The sequence below is a fragment of the Cygnus olor genome, chromosome 15 (assembly GCF_009769625.2).
Source record: "Cygnus olor isolate bCygOlo1 chromosome 15, bCygOlo1.pri.v2, whole genome shotgun sequence".
Lineage (NCBI taxonomy): Eukaryota > Metazoa > Chordata > Aves > Anseriformes > Anatidae > Cygnus > Cygnus olor.
In genome coordinates, this window is record NC_049183.1 from 4739649 (window position 1) to 4759519 (window position 19871).

The 19871-nt window shown below is 62.4% G+C and overlaps 1 protein-coding gene across 1 annotated transcript in view; it reads left to right on the forward strand.

The window, feature by feature from the left end:
• The window catches only part of CAPN15 (calpain 15), a 48019-nt gene extending 40295 nt beyond the window's left edge, over nt 1-7724 (forward strand). Inside the window, 8 exon segments of the mRNA XM_040574299.1 lie at nt 2188-2411; nt 3576-3701; nt 3809-3961; nt 4340-4501; nt 4809-5038; nt 5248-5408; nt 5619-5797; nt 5970-7724. Coding sequence (XP_040430233.1) covers nt 2188-2411; nt 3576-3701; nt 3809-3961; nt 4340-4501; nt 4809-5038; nt 5248-5408; nt 5619-5797; nt 5970-6147 — 1413 coding nt within the window. The 3' untranslated portion in view covers nt 6148-7724.
• Nucleotides 7725-19871: the final 12147 nt, after the last annotated feature.

The following is a 19871-nucleotide window of genomic DNA, read 5'->3' on the forward strand; positions in this document are numbered from 1 at the left end:
CCGTGCCGGGGAGGGGCTGCGGGGAGGGAGGGGACACACAACAAAGCAGCCTGTTTCGAGCCAGTGCCCGGTGGCTCTGAGCACACTCGGGTGGCATCTGCTAGGATTAAAGAAGCTCCCTGAGCCACTCCGGGACGTCACTGCGCATTCTGCCCTGCCTGCCAGGCCCAGGGGCGCTTGCTGGGATCATTTCCATGAAGGAGACTGAGAACGTCTTTATTGAAACTCAGACTGCACAAATCTGCCAAACAAACCGAAGGGCTGCCGTCAGGAGGAGAGACGGGGGCCAGGGACGGTGGGGTTTGACTTTGTTCTGCAAATCCAGATCCTGTTTTAAAACACACGCGACCCCGAGCCGAGCTGCTGAGGCAGAAGACAGGGAGGACAGGACTTTGGGGAGACGGGGCCTGGCAAGGAGTACTTGGGGAACCTTGATGCTGGTGCAGCTCGCAGAGCCCCTGGTCTGAGCGCGCCTCCCTGCAGTGTGCAAGTGGCCGAGCCTTGGGGCAGTGGCGTGGCGCAGCAGAGCCTCGGCTCGGTCCTGAGCCCCGCTTACCCCTGGCTCTGTCCACGCAGGAGCTTCCTGCTGTGCAGACACGGGTACGGCACGGCAGGTACGCTGCTAGAGGGGCTCTGGAGAGGGGAAGGGAACAGAGTCTGTGTCTGCAGTTTGCCTCGTGGTGGACAAGATGCAGTCAGAGGCAGTTCTTTATTTTCAGTGTAGAATTTGCCTTTCGTGTCTTTTTTTTTTTTTCTTTCCCGTCCACCTTCCCTCTCTTACCAATTTCAAGCTGCAGGTGTTTTTTTTTTTGGAACTTGAAGGTTTTCACATGGGCTGGGCTTGCCTCGCCTTTGTTTCCAGATGCATCGGAATCATCATGAGATTTTTCTGTGGAGCGTTTGGGTATGAGAGCTGAACGTGGGGCTAAAAGAGGAAAAACGGAGTTATAAAAATGAAGGGAAATCAGGCTCTTGTCAGAGCTCAGTGACTGCATCTCGGGCAGAAGTAAGCAACGTGAATTTTTGTTGAGTGGGGGATTCAAAAACAAACGCGAGAAAAGCACTTCCAAGCTTTCTTTATCCATCAGAAAGCTGCTTCGCTGCCTTCCTTTCCTCTCCCAACTCTTGGCTGCCACCTGTGAGTCGCACGCGGTCACGCACGCACCGCTGCTTTTCCCCTGCTGCCCTCCGAGCACAGGGATCATTTCCATCGGCAGCTGAGCTGGATTTGTTGGAGACCTGGGGGCCACCAAATGTCCCCTTACCTTCCACGCTCGTACGTTTGCAGCTTCCACATCCCCTCTTCGCTCCCTCGTCCTCAGGAGGTGTCACCTCCCAGGACAAGCGGTGAAGCATCGCTGGTGAGTGCGCCCTGCAGCACGCTGAGGACCCGCAGTGGTGGCTCGGACAGAGCTGGGAAGGCTGCGTGCTGAGCTGAGCCCACGCCATGGGGCCGGTGGAGGCTCCGCAGACCTCTGGGTGCAGAAATGCAGCTCCTGCACTTCGTCCGTCCTCAGTTCGGCAATGCCAAGATCAATAGCCTGGCACTGGAGCAAAGGGACCGCAGGGAGAGTTTTCCCCTGCAAAAACACGTCTTGCCGCTGTCCCTGGGATGGAACTGGGGGAGTTTTCATCTCTGCCTAGGAGTTTTTGGAGCTCGACCTTGAAGCAGCCTCCTAGCTCCATGCGCGAAATGGGATGGGTCCCACAGCCGCGTGTGCTCTAGGCAGCCTCTTCCGCCAAAGGTGTGGTGGTTTTTATGCGCAGCGATGTGCGCGTGAGAGCTGGCTGTTCCACATGTGCTCGACACCCATCGCTGAACTTTTTAAAATCCAGATCGATGGGAAGGAAAGGACCTGGTAGTACCAGGTAGAAATCTGCCTCTGCCAGCCTGGGTGCCCTAAGGTGCGGCTGTGTCGGCATCCAGGCACTTCCTTTACACATCAGCTCCAGGACGTTTCCCCAAGTGAGAATTAAACCACTTGGACCAGATGCTGAACGGGCAGTGCAGGGGGTCGCCCGCAGCCTTGAGGGAACAAGCTCCTGGTGGCTTGGCCTTGCCGCTCCTGTCCCTCCATCTCCCGGGGGCCGGAGGGGTGGGCGAGCAGGGCTTTGCCGGCGTGCTCCCCTTGCCTTTCCATCTCCTGCCCAGGGTGGTTCCTGACGTGTTCCCATCTCTTTCCCCAGGCCCAGAGGAAGCAGCTGTGGGTCGCCCTCATTGAGAAGGCGCTGGCCAAGCTTCACGGTTCGTACTTTGCCCTCCAGGCGGGGCGTGCTATCGAAGGCCTGGCTACACTAACAGGTGCCCCCTGCGAGAGCCTGATGCTGCAGGTCAGCTCCACTAACCCCCGCGAGGAGCCCATTGACACTGACCTCATCTGGGCCAAAATGCTGAGTTCTAAGGAGGCTGGGTAAGACGAGGCAGGAGGGCGCCGTGGCAGGAGCAGGGATGCTCGGAGAGGGGGGCGAGGGGGGCTGCGCTCATCTGCAGAGGCTCGGAGGAAAGGGGCTGGTGCGTTAACTTGGGGGGGGTCCATCGCACCTGGCGTTTGTGTGAAGCATTGACAGAGCCCCCCTCCGAGCTCTGTGAAGTGGGGTCTCCTTTGTTTAATTTTGATGCGTAATTAAACCCCTGGTGAACTTCCCTGTGCTCGCTTACTGCTATCTCACAGAAGTTTGGAAGTGGCTGGCATCGAGCCCGCTTGCTTTGCTTCGAGTCTTGTGGATTGTGAAGTCCTGGACCCTGCACGTCTCCCACCCATACCTGGCATCTTTGCTGGCCGTACCTGGGCATTTGTTCGGGCTATTGGAGACAAAGCAAAAGCAAAATCCTCCTGCTCATCGCCCCAGCAGGAAGAGCGGGAAGGCGGTTAGGTTCCTGGGCTCTGCACCGTGGAAGTCACTGTGGTTTTTTGGGGGACGGCTGAAGGCAGGGTTGCTCCTGTCAGTGTGCAGCGTGGGGTTACAGCTGGGACTGTGCCACGGGGGAGGCCGATGCATCCCGGCACGTGGTGTCCCCCTGAGCCTGGCCGGTACAAACCTCCCATCCCAAATGGCCTGTCCTCACCGCTGCGGAACGGGCCCACCGTGTGCAGCACGGCAGCTGTATCGTTTGCCTCTCCACGTGCCTGAGCCCTGCCAGCCAGCAGCAACACCCTTGGCAGGACCCCAGGGCCTGGCACAAAATGGGTAAGGTTTGGGCAAAGATCCGCTGTGCACGGACGGGGCTCCCAGCCCTGCAGGTGGGAAGGGATGGGGGATTCAGCATGGTGAGGGCAGCCCTGCACTGTCTGTCTGGTGTTATTCGGGAGCCGGCCAAGTGCCCCGCTGCTCAGAGAAGCTCTCCGTGGAGCCTGGGCTCAGCAGAAACCCAAGGGGATGGAGGAAGTTCGCTGCTGCCCAGGCTGAGCTACGGCCAGCAGGGTCGGGGCGCTGCTCCGGAGGGGTTTGCGGTGTGGTTGCAGAGGGAATACACAGGAGCCCGCTGCGGGGAGCCTGTCCCTTGCCTCGAGCGGTGGGGACGAGCTCCCCCTGTGCCTTGCAGGACGCCGAGCGTTTTGCTGTCCCCTGTGCAGGTTCCTCATGGGCGCGTCCTGCGGCGGGGGCAACATGAAAGTGGACGACGTGGCCTACGAGAGCATGGGTCTCCGTCCACGGCATGCCTACTCCATCCTGGACCTGCGGGACGTCCAAGGCTTCAGGTGAGCGCAGGGTGGAGGCTGGCAGTGCAGCAGATGTCCTGCCAGCAGCCTGAGAAGAAAGCCTCCTTACTCCTGGGCCTCTGACGCTGTTGTTCCCCGTCCCCCAGACTACTGCGGCTCCGAAACCCCTGGGGCCGCTTCTCCTGGAACGGCAGCTGGTCCGACGAGTGGCCCCACTGGCCTGCTCCCCTCCGTCATGACCTGATGCCCCATGACAACAGCGAGGGGGTCTTCTGGATGGAGTACAGCGATTTCATTAAGTACAGTAACACCCGGGAGGTGGAGGCTGTGGGGTGGGAGCAGACAGCATGACCGGGGGGGCTGTGGGGTGAAACTGCCTCACGGGCTGCTTCGTTTAGGGTCATGGGGACCCCTTTGCTCAGGGGATGCAAAGCCCCAAAAGCACAGGGTGGTGGGCATCAGTGGGTCCCTGGAGCTGTAACTCCCCTCCCAGTCCCTTCGCAGGAGGGATGAGAAGGCAAATGGGACGTGGGGACAAGACGGGGCAGGCAGGGCCAGGCATCCCCAGGGCGAGGCGGGTGACATTCCGGTGCCCGTGGCTCCTGGCTGCGTGAGCTGCAGCCTGCTGGGGCACGAGGCAGAGGACCCCGCTGGTGCTGAGCCCAGCTTCCCCGCAGGTATTTTGACTCCGTGGATATCTGCAAGCTCCATTCAGACTGGCACGAGGTGCGTGTGCAGGGCATGTTCCCCAACAAGGCCAACGGGCCGGTGACGGTGACATCGCTGACGGTGTTGGAGCGTGCCGCCCTGGAGTTTGCCCTCTTCCAGGAGGGCAGCAGGTGAGCAAGGCAACACGAGGGCTGCAGGCAACGACCCAGCCCTGGGAGAAATGCCCGAGGTTGTCCCCATCGCACCTCTTCACCCCATGCCATCCCTTAGGGTTGCAGAACTCGGCGATGAGCCTCCACTGGCATTTCTCTGATCCTCGTGGCTTACGTTTCAGCCAAAACCCAAACCCAGGAGCAGTTCTTGGGGCAGCCGCCAGGGCAGGGGGAGGACTCTGGGTCTGCCATTCTGTCCGTGGCCCCCCACGCTCTGTGGGGCAGCACCCAGCTGATGTGTACCTTTCTCCCCCTTGTGGCGCAGACGGTCGGACACGGTGGACAGCCACTTGCTGGATCTGTGCATCATGGTTTTCCGGGCCACCTTCACCAGTGGCAACAAGCTGAGCCTGGGCCGGCTGATGGCTCACAGCAAACGGGCCGTCAAGAAGTTCGTCAACTGCGACGTCATGCTGGAGCCGGGCGAGTACGCCGTCGTGTGCTGTGCCTTCAACCACTGGAGCACTGTGCTGGCCGGCCCCGCCGCCGCCCAGGGTAAGGAGCTGGGTACCCTTCCCGTCGGGATGCTGGGGGAGGCGCTGGGGGAGGCAGAGGTGATAAAGCCCTCGACCTTCACCATGGGAAGATCCTGCTGGGGGTGGAGGTTGCCCACGTGCGCAGCAACCCAGTAAGACCCCGCTCCTGAGGGCTGGGTGCTTGGGGATGGTCTCACTGATCTCCTCTGCGCGTTGTCCTCTCCGCAGCGTCCAGTCCCACCAGCAGCCGGCCGGCCACCGATTACTCCAGCTATATCCTGGCCATCTACAGCTCGCGCCAGGTGATGGTGGAGCAGATGGAGGCGCAGCCCACCACGCTGGCAGATGCCATCATCCTGCTGACCGAGAACAAGGGCGAGCGCCACGAGGTGGGTGCAGTGGCATAGGGCAGGGGCTGACCTGCCCGTGCCTGCGGCAGGGAAGGGGACAATGGTGCCAGAGGGAGCCTGGACCCTGCCTCTGCCACGTCCTCAGTGGGCAGGGCTCAGCTGGAGGGGGAAGATGCTGGCCCAGGGGTTAAGATTTAGAGACAGGGCTGCCCGGAGGATTCGTACTCCTGACCGTGCCGTTTGCCCCAGGGCCGCGAGGGGATGACGTGCTACTACTTGACGCATGGCTGGGCAGGGCTCATCGTGGTGGTGGAGAACCGGCACCCCAAATCCTATCTGCACGTCCAATGCGACTGCACCGACAGCTTCAACGTCGTCTCTACACGTGGCAGCCTCAAAACGCAGGACAGCGTCCCTCCCCTGCACAGGTCCGGGGTAGGCAAGGGTGGGAGGAGAGGGTCAGCATGGGGCAGGTGCGTGATGGCACCGAGGGGTGCTGGTGGAGGGCCTGGGGCAAGGCAGGGCCCAGGGAGGGGGTGGGAGATGGGGGCAGAGGGTTTGCAGTGCGTGGCCAAACGCTGAGCCCGACTCTCTCTGTAGGCAGGTGCTGGTGATCCTCTCCCAGCTGGAGGGTAACGCCGGCTTCTCCATCACCCACCGCCTGGCGCACCGCAAAGCCACCCAGGCCTTCCTCAACGACTGGATGTCGACGAAAGGCACCCACAACCCGCTGCTCACACCCGAGGTCGCCGGGCTCCATGGGCCCCGGCCCCTATGACGAAACGCTGCCCCCCCCCTGCTCCTCTCCCCTGTGATTTTCACCCAGCCTCTGGCCTGGGGCTGCCCCCGAGCTGTCGGCGCTGAGCCGCGGGGCAGAGCCTGAGCATCACACCGAGCACTTTGCCCTCTCAGGGCCAGGACCAGCTCTGCCGGCCGCCCCCCACGGCACTTTACGAGGAGCAGCTGGGGGCACGGGGCCATCTCAGGATCCCACCTGCCCCATACCCCGCTGGGGCCGGTGCCCTCGGCCAGCCCTGGGCACCCAGCATGGCAGTGGGGGGCTGCAGGAGAGGAGGGGCTGGAGGTTGCTGTCAATGCCCTTCCCAGGCACCACGCTCAGGACTCTGCCCCCTCCTGCGGTGCCGGGGCCCTGGCGCTGCAAAAAAAACAACAACAACAAAAAAGAATATACCTCTAATGTCTGTCCGTCTGTGTGACCCTCCGTCTGTCCCTGGGCCCTTCCCACTGTCTCGTCCCCCCTGTTGTCTGCTGCCAGGACTGAGTGGGCACCGAGGCACCGCAGCTGGGCCGGGGGTGGTGACCCCCACCCCGTGCCGGGGCTGGGAAGGGCACTGGGTTGTCGCAGAAAGCTGTTGCTGTCGGTTTTCACCACACCTCGGGACGAAATGAAGACATGCGCTTCCCCACCCCTGCTCCGGGGTCGCGAGCAGGGCTGGGGGCGATGCTCCGTCCCCCCCCCATCTCATCGCAGTGTTACTATGCAAAGGCGGCCGCTGGAAGCAGCGCCTGGAGAGAAGCCATGCGGCCCCAGCGGGGCTCGGCCCCCCGCGCTGCCCTGGGGGATCTCCCCCCACCATCCCCTGCCCTGCGGAGGTGCGGGGCGAGGGGCAGCAGCGGTGCCACGGGGCAGCAGGGACAGAGCCGGGGTCCGGAGAGCAGCACCCAGGGGGTGGCTCTGCCACGTGGCCCTGCCCCAGGGAGACGGGGAGTGATTTTGGGGGGGAGGCAGCAGTGGGCCCCATCCTTCGGAGGGGTGGCAGGCGGCACAAGGCGAAGGTTTGTAAGAACCTTGGGTCCTGCTGCATCCCTGCAGGGGCTTCGTGGCGAGGCTGACCTCGTGTTCGTCGGGCTTGGCATGGGTGTGTGTCTGTGTGCTCGTCTGCTGGGGTCCACCAGTGCTGCCCCCCCCACCCCGGGCCCCACTGGGGGCAGGGGGGAGATGCTGGGGGGCTCCGTGCTGGGGGGCAGCCTGTGACAGCAGGGGCTGCGTGGGTCTGTCTGGCCTGTCCGTCTGTCCCCTCCCAGCCCTGAGGTGCTGGGGCAGGGGCTGGGGAATGCTGAGCCAAGCTCTGGCTGTGGTTATTTTTGTTCATTGCTCTGTTTTCTCTCTTCCCCGCTCCTTCCTCCTCGGGATGATTTGTCCTTCACTTTTTCTCTCTGTCTTTGTGAGCTGTGAATATTTTTAACCCTGTAAATACTGTCCAGCTCTTAAGAAACATAGGATATTTTATCAATTGTAAATCAGATCAGTACTCCCTGTATGATATGAATTATCCATGGGTGGTTTTCAAACTCAGGTTCTGACGGACCAAATAAAGTTTTGTTTTTTACTGAAGCTGCCTGGTTCTCTGGGGCCGCCGGGGCGGTGCCGGCCGCCCCCCGGGGGTGAGATTTTGGGGGCCGAGCGAGCCTCGAAGCCGCTTTCGGGGTTGGTGCCGGGGGAACCGCGGCCTCCGCGGGGTCGGGGTGAGCGAAGCCGGGGCAGGCAGCGGCCGGGAGGGGGCAGCCGCTGCCCGCGGAGGCTCCGCTGCGGCCTGGGGCCGAGGAGCGGGCCCCGTGCCCCGGCCCTGCCGCCTCCGCCCGGCTCCTCGGAGCCCACCGAGCCGCTGCCCGAAGGCCGCCGGGTCCTGCCCCCGACCCCCGGCCCCCCTCAGGGCCCCGGCCCGGAGCCGCCTCCCCGCGGTGCCAGGCCCGTGCCCGGTGCCCGCCCGGTGCCTGCCCAGCGCCGGGCTCGGGGGCGGCCTCCCCGGGCTGCCCCTCGCCGCCTCCCGGCTGCCGGGGCCCCGGGGCGAGGCAGGCGGCGGCCGCGGCGTTCCGGCTGAGCGGAGGCGGCCGGCTGCGCGCCAGGCCCCTCTCGCCTGGGGTGGGCACCTTGAGAGACCAGTAGGGAGAGACAGAAGGAGGGGGTTTCTGCCTTTCTTAGAGCAACTCGTAATAGATTTTTCCGGGCGAAACATCTTTGCATTCAGGAGGCCCTGTCACAAGCCATCAGCCTCAGCCGGGGAGAAACAGATGGAGAGTTAATTTTGGTGGGGAGGGCGCTGCCTCTCTGCCTGGCTCTGCTCTCAGTCTGTTCAGGGAAGGGAAACGTGACGGCAGAGGCGAGGTTTAACCCTCGCGTCCCTCACAGCCCTCGTGGCCTTCCCCAGCCCCATCCCGCTGAGCCCCCGTGAGCTCGGGACAAATCCTGCCCTTCGCCACGGTCCTGCCCGGGAGATGGGGGCACCTGCACAGAGGGGGCAGCGCCAGGGCTCGGCGGTGGCACGCGGTGGCCCAGGAGCCTTGTCCCTGCCAGGGGCTGGGCGGCTCCCCCTGCCCCAGTAACAGCCTCCGGCATCAAGCTGCAGCGATACCGAAACAGCAGGGGCGTGGGGATGTGGTGCGGGCATGGGCAGGGACACAGTGAGGGTATGGGCATGGCTGTGGTATGGGCGTGGGTATGGATGTGGCATGGGTATGGGCAAAGGTGTGGGTACGGATATGGTATGGGTATAGGTATAGGTATGGGTGTGGATGTGGCACTTCTCCCAGGAGCAGGTGACAACGGTGATGCTACCAGAGGTCCCCAGCCACCAGGACACACGCAGAGTGGCCGAGGGGTGTGGGATGGAGGCCAACAGCCGTGGCAGGGTGGGAGGCGCCACTTGCAGTAGTTAAGAGACGGAATTAACTGTTTTATAATTGAGTGCCAAAAAGATATCAATTATTGTGTATAACTGCATGTGAAAAAGATATCATTATATATGAATTACTGTTTTTGTAGCAGCCTGTTGCTTAATCAACAAGCACTGTCATGCCTTAAATCAGCCATGTCTTCAGCCTGAGGTCCGAGGGGGAGATGGGCACTGGGCAGGGAGAACGGGCTGCTGAGAAGGGAAGGGCGGACGGAAGGACAGGCAGCAGGAGGGGAGAGGAAGAGCGGTGTTGGAGCCACCGGTGTGTTGGAGTGCATGCTTGACGATGCAGGCAGCAAGCAGAAGGGGCTGTCCCACGGGGCTGTGCCGTGGCATGGCTGTGGGGTCCTGACCGAGGGGCCAGGGCTACGAAGCGTTGAGTGACAGGGACACCAGGTCGTGCTTAGTGGGACAGAGAGCACCAGGGAAGCTGCAAAGGGCGCACTGTCCCCCCCATGCTGCCGACCACCAGTGCTACCCATCGCCCTGATGACAGCCCCGTCCTCTCCAAGCTCACAGCGGCCCCAGGCCTTGCGCTGCTCTGGCATTTGCCATCCCATCGGTGCAGTCACCCTCGGCAAGGGCGGCCGAGCCCATCCTCCCTCCACCTGCCGAGCCTGGGGGGGCCTTCCAGGTGGAAGCAAGGGTCCTTCTGCATCCCCACGTGCACCAGCGAGGTCCTGGCCGCTTGTCAGGACCTGGCACCGCCACCACTGCGGCTCCTGCAGCCATGCCGGGGCTCGCAGGGTCTGTGCGGGGAGGGGGCGCACCGGGGAACGTGGGCTGGAGCGCTCTCTGTGATTCACTCTGACTATAATGGGAGCTGCTGGTGAATATTTTATGGCTCCCACAGGGCAGATAGAACATATTGTGCATTTTACGCCACAAATCTCCGCCTAGAGACAAGAGGGAGGCTTAAAAAGCACATCACCAGCGCTGCACTGGGATGGAGGGGGCAGAGCTGCAGCGGCTGTGTGGGAGCAGGGCTTGTGCCGCTGCAAGGGCATCGCTGGGCATCCGCTTGGGGCCCGCAGCTGCCCGTCCCCATGCTGGGCAAGGCAGGCACTCTGCCGCCGCAGGATCGCGTTGCTGCTGATGCGCTCTGCGGTCGCTGCGGCTCTGCCTGCCCCAGGCTGGCCGGGCTGCTCTGCGGCTCTGCGGCGCAGGCAAAGTGCTTTGCCCGCGGCTGCGTGCTGCAGGAGGGGCCGCTGCCCATGCTGCCTGCACTGCGGCCTGCCTTCCCCTTCGTCAATAATGCAGTCCCTGCCCCGGACCGCCCGCCGGCACTGCCCGCAATAATGGATCGGGGACGCGAGCAATCGTCCCAGCTCAGCCCAGCACCCCCGGCCCCCTCCTCATCCTCAGCTGAGGCCAGTGCTCTGCCGGGAGCATCACTCCGGGCTCTGAGCCACCACAGCGGGGTTTGGAGGGAGTGGGTGCTGCTGGGACCACAGCTCTGGTCTGGTCCAAGCAGCAAGCACTGCACGTCTGAACTAATAGGGTCATGGACTGGGGGCGGCATGGGAACCAGGTCTTCTGAGTGCCGGTAGCAGGGTACCAGGAGAAATCCCACGTCTTTGCTTCCCCTGAAGTCCCCAGGTGGGCAGCAAACTCCTCCCAAATTAAATATGAAGCCTGCTGCAGGGCAGCTCAGCCCCAGCGCTGGAGCTGGGAGGTGGGTTCGGGGGCTGAGCCCCAGCAGGGCTGGCGGGAGGGGATGGGGACGCGTGGCCCTGCTGGCACCAGCACCGCAGGGGCTCCGTGCTCCAGGCCAACCACTCAGGCCAGCGCGCCCACCCTCGCTGCCTGCAGCCACATATCTGTGGGGGTGAGCACTGTGCCGGGCACCCAGCCCTGCTGCCCTCGAGCCCGCGGGCTGTCCAGCAGGCAGGAGCCATTAGAGACATCACTGGCAGCTGCCCGCACCGATGCGGTCTCAGGGGGATGCAGGAGGCATCTTTGAGCGTGGCAGCAGGGAGGAAGAGGATTATGAGGACCTGCAGGTGCTGAACACCCCTGTGACCCCTGGCTCCCTGTGCAGCCGTAATCCAGCACGGTGAGGACCCGATGCTGGGGGCAGTCAGACCCTCAGATGGGAGGACCTGGGTGCTCTGGAGCCCGGCTTTGCCTGCCCTGGGCACTCCCAACTGCCCTGGAGGTGGCCCCCAGCCCCGCAGCACAGCCTGTGCCCTGTCCCCAGCCCTGCCTTGTCCCCATCACCGATGGCAGCGTGAAGCCCGCCAGCATCTCCCTCTGACCCCTGCTACAGCAGAGCAGCACCCTGAGCGTGCTGGCAGTGGCACAAGGCTGGGTGGCTTCACAGCATGGCCACAGTGGCATCCTGGGGGCTGTGCTCTCCCTGTCATCATCCCAGTTGGGTTTCGGGACCACGAGCAATGCCCAGGCAAGCACGGCAGCATGGCCAGGCCGGGGGAAGTTTGCCAGGTTGGGAAGGAAAAGCCCCAGCCCGGCGGGGCGGCCGGGCAGCTCCTCACCACCTCCTGCCCCGCTCGGCGTGGGGACGCGCTGGGACGGGGCTGGCTGGCACAGCTGGGGCTGCGGCCGCCGCATCGCCGGGGCTGTCACGGGCTGGGCTATCGAATCTGAAAGCAATTAAAGCCATCATCAGTGCTAGCTCGGGGCTGGCTCCAGGCTGCAGGGAAGCTGCCACAACAGATCATGCGCTCGATGCTGCTGGCCCGAGGACCCGGCTCAGCCCGCGCCTGCTCCCACCCGCGCCCGCGCCGTGGGGCAGCACCTCGCGAAGCGCCAGCATCGGCCGCCACGGTGAGCACCCAGCGGGCGTCTGGCCCTGGGATGGAGCTGCTCCGGTCCCCACCAGTGTCCCAACCCACTGGGGACATGGCACTGCCCTGCCCTCCCAACGCCGCCCAGCTCCTGCCACCAGCCCCAGCACGGGGGCTTCTCCGCCAGGTTCAGCCACGCTCTCGCTGCAGGGCTTGGTGTGCCGGGGGGGCGGCAGCGGGGTGGGTGCCCCAGGGGTGCTGGGGGGGGGCTCATCTCTCCCCAGTCTCTCCCCAGGACCCCCAGCTGCTGGGGAACACCCCCCAGGTCGTGGGACAGGAGGGGAGGTGGGTGCAGCCCTGGGGAGCTGGGGGAGGCTCCCAAAGGGCAGGGCTGGGACGGAGCCCCCCCAGCTGGTCCCTGGCACCCCCAGCGCAGGGGTGCGATGGGTTCCCCCCCCCCCCCCCCCCCCCCACGCTGAACAGTTAAGCAGAAGTTTGCTGGTACGGAAGTTGAACATTGTCTTGAGGCACATTTTCTGTTTTTTCACTTGTGAAATATTTCTGTCAGAACCAGTTAATGTACAAATTAGCAGCGGTGGTCTCTCTTACGTCTTCTGACTCACTAATTTGACAGGGGGTGTTGCGGTGCCGAAGCTCGCTCTTGACAGGCAAATGGGAGGTCAGGGCTGGCGGCTGCCAGGAAGGGACCCGCGGGTCGGGGAGGCACCGAGCAGCCTCCCTGCTCCTCTCCTCGTGCCCCTGCCCACCGCCCCCTGCTATTCAGCCGCAGATGGAGGAGTTTTGTCCCCAGAAAAAAAACATTTTTTTCCCCACAGAAGGCTCCTGCGCTAGGCGAGGGGTTGGAGAGGGAGCCCGGGGTGGGGGCTACGCCTTTGGGGTCCTGCAGGCAAAACCCAGCTGCCTGCCATGCACAGAGCTAGCCCGAGGTGGGGACGCGGGCACAGCCTCCTCCCTCGTCCCTCCTGAGCCAGGCTGCCCCTGGGGACCCGGCTCTGCGTTTACAGGATGACCCCCCCGGCAGCCCCCTTGCTCCTCCTGCTTTTCGGGGAGAAATGAATTCATCTGGGCACACATCTCCTCCGCGCAGAGTTACAGGGGGGTCGTGCAGGCCCTTTTATCTCCACGCCTGAATAAGGGGTTTGTTAGGGGACAGGAGCCCGCCGAGCCCCACACCAAGCAATGCTCGGGACCATGCCTTGCAGTCTGTCCCCGGGCGAGAGGCTGACACGACAGACGGGCTCTGCGCCATGCCCAGGAGGTCAGCAGCAGCTCTGAGGTCCAGGGAGGGGAATGGTGCCGGAACCCGCTGCCTTGTGCCACCCTCCGCCCGTGGCTGGGTACCGATGTGGGCTGAAGCGAGCCGGGCTGTGCTGGCCATGGGCACCTGGACCAGTGCAGCTCCAACCCCATCCTCAAAGCCTCGTGTGCGGCTTGGCTCCGAGAGGTCAGCACCAGCCCTCCTGGGTGCGAGCCCAGCCTGCCCCAGGAGGGACACGTCCCTGGAGGAGCAGAAGGAGCTCGGTGGCTGCTTTGTGACCTTGGAGGTCCAGCCCCCAGGTCAGCCCTGCTCATGCCTGCTGGCTCAGTTCCACCGCCCCGAGCCACATCACCCTTCCTTCTGCAGGACTCATCATCATCCCCAGTGTGCCCCAAACCTGGGGAGCTCACCACACTGGGAGCTGGGAAACCAGCCTTGTCCAGCCCATGGCTGAAGGCTGCTTCATCCCTGCCCCTAACCCCAGCTGTGGGGCTGTGCACTGAGGGGTCCTGGCTGGCAGGGGCTGGAGACGAGCCCAGGAAGGTGACCGCCACCACGGTTTGTGCAGCTCCAGGGCACGCTGGTGCAGCCCGGGGTGTCCCCATTTCCCCTCTTTCTGCTGATGTTTCCTGAGGGCATTGCTGGCAGCTGAGCTCTCCCAGCTCACCCAGTTTACTCCTAAAGACATCAAATCCCCCAGGTGCTGGTGTTGCACCCTGTTTGTCTGCATCCGCCTGCGTGTACCAGACCCCTACGAAATCCTCCCTTTTGGGGTCAGATGGGTACCTGGCTGTTGTTTTGCAGCGTGAGGGCAGTAGCCTGAAGAGTTTTGAATGGCTGCATCCTTCAAAGGCCTCAAACCAGCCAAGCTGTGTGGTCCTTGCCTCTCCAGAAATTCCACTCCAGTTTCAGACATATTGCCCTTATCCCAAAAACTTGATGCAACAGTTGAGGCCACCAGTTTCACTTCGTGCTGCATGGAAGCAGCAGCTCAGCCCAGCCTCTCCCAAGAGTCTTTTGGCAGCACCAAAAAATCTGGAAAGGAAAAGGGAGGTCCTGATTCTATTCAAAAAATGGGATTTTGCTTCCCAGGGATGACTCCATGTCCAGCTGGTAAACACAACCAGTTTCTGGCTGTGCTGGTGAGGGGCCCCAGGTGCCTGCTCACATAGCTCTGCATCGACACGCAGCACCTCCTGGGAACCACAGCCTTTGAAAAGTTCAGCCGCAGCACCCACCCCCTCGTTTTCCTGACATGCTCTCCAGCACGGCCACCTTCCCCATCACTGGATGGCAAAGGCAGCCACCCTAACCCTTGTTGGCTGGTTCACAGCGGTATCGTGCATCACCCAGCACCTGCAAAGTCCCCGCTGGGAGTGAGCTGGCACAGCTGATGGGAAAAGCACCCTGCTTAAAAGAAGCAAAGTTGCTCGCTCCATCTGCCACTTCGTAGCTTGCTGTTAGCAAGAGTATTTGGGCTGGACAGATGAATGGGAGAAAGCACAGGATTAAGGCAGCAGCTTTGCTTCTCAGCCAGATCCAGGCCTCTCTGAGATGCTGCACCATGGCAGGGTGTGAGTGACGGCGAGCCCATGACAACTTGCTGTCCCCAGCACAGTGCAAACGCTCAGCGGGGCTCTGTGTAGGTTTTGCAGTGGCTTTTAGGGGCCCGGCAGGGCTCAGGACCCTGAAGATGTGGAGCAAGCCTACCTCCAGGAGGGCCTGGTGTGGTTGAAAGGCAGATCTCCCCAACCCCAACCTTTCCGCACGGCTGGCTGGAAGGAGTCCCGAGCTCCTGGGCACCCCAAGGTGCACTTTCAAGGCTGTGGCTGCGAATGCACCCCTCACACGACCCAGGTCCAGGCACTGCCCGGTGGCCTCTCCCCAGAGCATGCACACCAGGCATAGTCCAGCCCCGTGCCCACCACCTCTGCATGCAGCCCTGGGGCTCCCGGGGCTCGCAGCAGGGACAGGAGCAGGAACGGGGCTGGTGGTACTGGGTGCCAGGAGCAGGACCGGGGCTGGTGGCACCAGGTCCCCGCTGGCCACCCCAGCGCGGGGCCACAGGAGCAGCGAGTGCCGAGCACCAGCCTCGCCGCTGCCTGGGAGGGAGCCGCCGCAGTCAGAAGCTGCCAGGGTGAAGCAGCTCAGGCAGCACAAATCGACTGTGACAGCCCCAGAAAGGCTGAGCCCGGGGGTGCGGAAAAATACAAGTTAGTTTCCTTTTCCTTACCATATGCTCCCCTTCAGCTGTGGGCGGCACGGTAATTACTGCCATCCACCATGCCGGTCTGCCTTGTCACACAGCCTGCCGGCTGCTCCGCACGCAGCCAGCGCTCAGCGTGGCTCCGCGTCCCCCTGCAGAGTCTGCTTACGCCGGGGAGTGGGATTTGGGTGCTCGGACCCAATTTTGGTCATTCGCGGCACGTGGGGGCATCAGCCTGGAGGCAGAAGGGCTGGCAGCAAGCTGCAGACCCCGCTTCCCCCAGCGGCATCTCCCAGGGGCCACGTGCCACCCTGCTGCTCACTTTGCAGGGGTGCTGCTTCTTCGTCTCCAGCTGGATGGCAACACCTCTGCCCCCCCTCAGCCCAGGAATCAGAGAATTGCAGGGTTTGGGTCGGAGGGGACCTTGGTGCCTACCTGGTTCTGAGCCCTGCTGTGGGCACGACCCCTGCCCCCAGCCCAGGCTGCCCAAGGCCCTGGCCAGCCTTGGGCACTGCCAGGTTTGGGGCATCCACAGCTCTGCCAGGAGGCAGCTCGTGCGGGTGCAGGAGCACCGAGGGACCTGCTGTCTCCCCGCATGCACCTCTCTGCCTGTGCTGCCTGAGCATCCAGCCCCTGCCTCAGTTTCCCCATCATATCCAATCGCTCCCATGGCCTCAGTGGCATGTGATATGGTTTAGTGGAGGACTTGTTAGTGTTAGGTCAGAGGTTGGACTGGGTGATCTTGGAGGTCTCTTCCAACCTAGATGATTCTGTGATTCTGTGATTCTGTGATCCCACCGGCCCGGGGAGGTGGAATGCGGAGGGGACAGCTGCAGCTGAACTGCTGGAAGAAGCAACAGCTGAGGAATTATCGAGATTTGGGTGACTTTCCTGGGATGTCCTCAGAGGCCGGGATGCAGAGGGGTAGGTGGGACATCCTTCCCCAGCCCTGCCGCATGGCACACCCACGGCAAAGCCAAACGTAGGAGATCTGCAGCCCCTCAGGCTCGGCCACAACTCGAGGAAGGAGAACATCCCGCACACCGAGCAAGGTCCTCGCCTCCCCTTCAGCATCTCCAAAGGGAAAACATCCCTCACCCGTGCCTCCTCCTCCTCCACCCCGCGCCTGGGGGTGCCAGCACCCGGCGGCGACCGCAGGGCCGCGGCTCTGCCCAGCCACCCCAGTGAATCACCGGCTCCTTGAAGCCCTTGTGCAGCGCAGGGCCTTCACCGAGCCGCGGTGCGGGGCCGGAGCTGATGCGATGTGACAGCCGCCCCGTGCACCTCCCCAGCTGTGGCCGCTCGGGGCCGGGCCCAGCGCCTCCCCGGTGCCACCGAGAGGGTGGGGGGCACCCACCCGTGGGGACGGGGGGGTTGGGGAATCCTTCACCAGCACCCGAGTGACCCCTGACGTCACGGGAAGGCGGTTTCATGGCCGTCGATCGCACGGAAAATCGTGTGTTTGGCCCCAGAGCCCTCCTCTTCCTCCCCCCCGGCCGCCTGTCCTATTTTGAAGGGCTCATTTTCTCAGCGCTAATGAAAGCGACAGCCGTGCAGGGCTGGTATTTGGGGTTATCAGTGAGAATATTAATGGCTGGCGCTCAGAGTTAACTCTTTGAGTCCAGCCAGAGGCCACAGCAGGGCTGCACCACTCAGCCGTGATGGAGCTGGGTCCTCCCCAGCACCATGCCAGGGGCTGGGATGGTGGCTGCATCTCCGGGAGGTTTAATTGCCAATTTTCCACCTGGAGGGAGGCTGCTGACCCAGCTGCCTCCAGCTGAGGAGGCCAGGAAGCAGGGAGCTGGAGGCTGCAGGGCGAGTGGTGGCTGCAGTAGCCAGGCAAGGGCTTCGGCAGTGTGGGGAGGACAGGACCCCCCCCGGTGGGAACCCAGAGACATCAGCCAGGAAGCCTGAGCATGTTCATGGAGTCCATGGTTGACTGGGACACAGAGATCCCCACGATGGCTTTGGGAACTTCTGTGTGCTGCTGTGGGACAACCTCAGAGTCTCTTCTATGACACCCATTTCTGTCCCTCCTCGACTCCGCCGTTGCCATCTCATCTGGTGTCACATAGCTTGGGACACTTCGATGCACCGAGAGCAGCATGGGCAGCAGGGCAGGGAGGGGATTGTCCCCCTCTGCTCTGCTCTCGTGAGACCCCACCTGGAGCCCTGCGCTCAGCTCTGGGCCCCAACACAAGACGGACACTGACCTGTTAGAGAAAGTTCAGAGGAGGCCACAGAGATGATCGGAGGGCTGGAGCACCTCTGCTGTGGAGCCAGGCTGAGGGAGCTGGGGGTGTTCAGCCTGGAGAGGAGAAGGCTCGAGGAGACCTCCCAGCGGCCTGCCACCGCCTGAAGGGGGCTACAGGAAAGCTGGGGAGGGACTCTTTGTCAGGGGAAGTAGCGATAGGACAAGGGGAAATAGTTTTAAACTAAAAGAGGGTGGGTTTATATCAGATATGAGGAAGAAATTCTTTCCTATGAGCATGGTGAGGCACTGGCACAGGCTGCCCAGAGAGGCTGTGGATGTCCCATCCTTGGCAGTGCCCGAGGCCAGGCTGGATGGGGCTTTGAGCAACCTGGGCTGGGGGAGATGTCCTTGCCCATGGCAGGGGCTTGGAATTAAATGACTTTTAAGGTCCCTTTCAACCCAAACCACTCTGCGATTCTCTGATTCTCTAATAATGCCAATGGAGCAGCCCATGTGCAGTCAGCCAGCCACCAGTGCCAAGGGAGACATCAGTGTCCCTTCTGGTCACTGGTCCCATTGGGAAACGGGCTTGTCACAGTGGAGAGAGGGCACGTGGTGGTCTCCCCGCAGTGCCCAGCCTGCAGAGGACACCCACTCATGATGCCCCTCGGGGAGAGCACGTCTCCCCAGCCACGTCTCAGGGTACCCCTGCAAAAGGAGAGGGGAAGGGGAGGTGGGCTGCGCCCAGAGACACCCGGCAGCACCTACAGCAGCTCCTCTGGAGACCTGGGACCGGTGTAAACAGGCTGGAGAAGACACAGGCCGTGGTTTGGTATAGGCACCTGCCCAAGCTCTGTGTGTGCGAGCGCTCACAGTGCTGGTTTCTTGGTTCTGCCACAACTTGTGCTGGTGTAGGGCAGTGACACTGCTGAACGCAAAGCAGCACAGCATCGTGCTGAAGGGAGGATCGTGTTCACCGAAGGAAGAACAAGTCACCACCAGTCTTCAGCTAGGACATGAGGTTTTTTGGCAGGGGCCCCGCATGTTCGGGAGCTGACTGTCCGTCTCTAAGAGCCCCCTCTAATTGGATGCATTTAAAGATGCCTCCGGCTGGTCTTTGTCTCCTTGCGGCCAGCAGGACACACGTCCTAAAATGATACCAGCTAATTAAGGCCGTGGAAGCCCAAGAACTCTTCTGTGCCTTGTTTGTTATCTGAGAGCCTGAGGCAACACTGAGGCCAACAGGACCCTGACAGGCAGCTGGGGAAACCTGGTAATGACAGGGCCACCAAACCAGTCAGGAGAAAGAGGCAGAAGAATACAGAAATCAGCAACGACAATAACACCCACCCACTCTAACGGTGCCGAGGCTCCTACTGCGCCTTGGAGAGATGGGATCAGTGAACCAGAGGGCTTCATCCCTGCTCCTCACCTTTTTCCAGGCACCTCCAGGCTAAAAGTGATGGGGGGTGGGGGTGGGAATGGGAGGGCACTGGGATGGAGCCTGCAGTGTGGAGGCCAGGAGATGAGTCCCTTACCGGCCCGTTTCATGCCTGTTAGGAAAACACAGCTGCACCTTTCTGGTTTGGCTGGGGACCTGTCCCGTCACCAGCTGCCTGCCTGTGAGGCTGTTCTGCCTTCAGAAGCCACAGCCCAGGTCAGGAGGTGGGTGCTTAGTACACACATATGCAAGGCTGGGCCTGGGAGAACCGTTCAGAAGAGGGTATCACCTTCTTCCCCTCCCTGGAACGTCTCACCCCTGCCATTACGCGGCCTCTGTGATTGCCTTCTGAGAAGATCCTCCTCCTGAAGCATCCTGGGCCCAGTCCCCATCTGCCCCGCCTGCACCGTCTGCCCAGTCCCAGGAGCTGCCATTGCACCTCTCAGTGTGGTGGAGCGCGCAGATAGACGTGGGTTGGCATCAGCTGCTCTTTGCAGAGCCCACACTGCTGGGGGTCCTGTGTCCACGGACAAGGAAGAAGGCGTCTGAAGCCCATGGGTACCAAAGCTGTGCCCTAGCTCCTGACCTGCAACAACCACTGTCACCCTGGCACCTGGTGTGCCCCCCTGCTGGCCCTTGTTAATGCACTCTCTCCAACCCCAGCATGACGGGTTTGGGCTTTCTGAGAAGGTTTCTCAGTTGCATCTCACAGTCAAGAGGTGCTTCTCCTGGATCTGTCCCTGGATGGTCCTGCAGAGACATCCAGGATGACGAGGGCAGGAGTGTTCATTCCTGCTCTGATCACCTAACTGAGCACTTCGGGTCTCATCTGAGCAGAGGTTGGATGTGGCAGTAGATGAGGTGGTGCCTGTTGCTATCACCGTGCTATCTGCCTGGAACAAAAGTACCTGGTGAGCTCCTTGGGTGACAAGACAGCTTG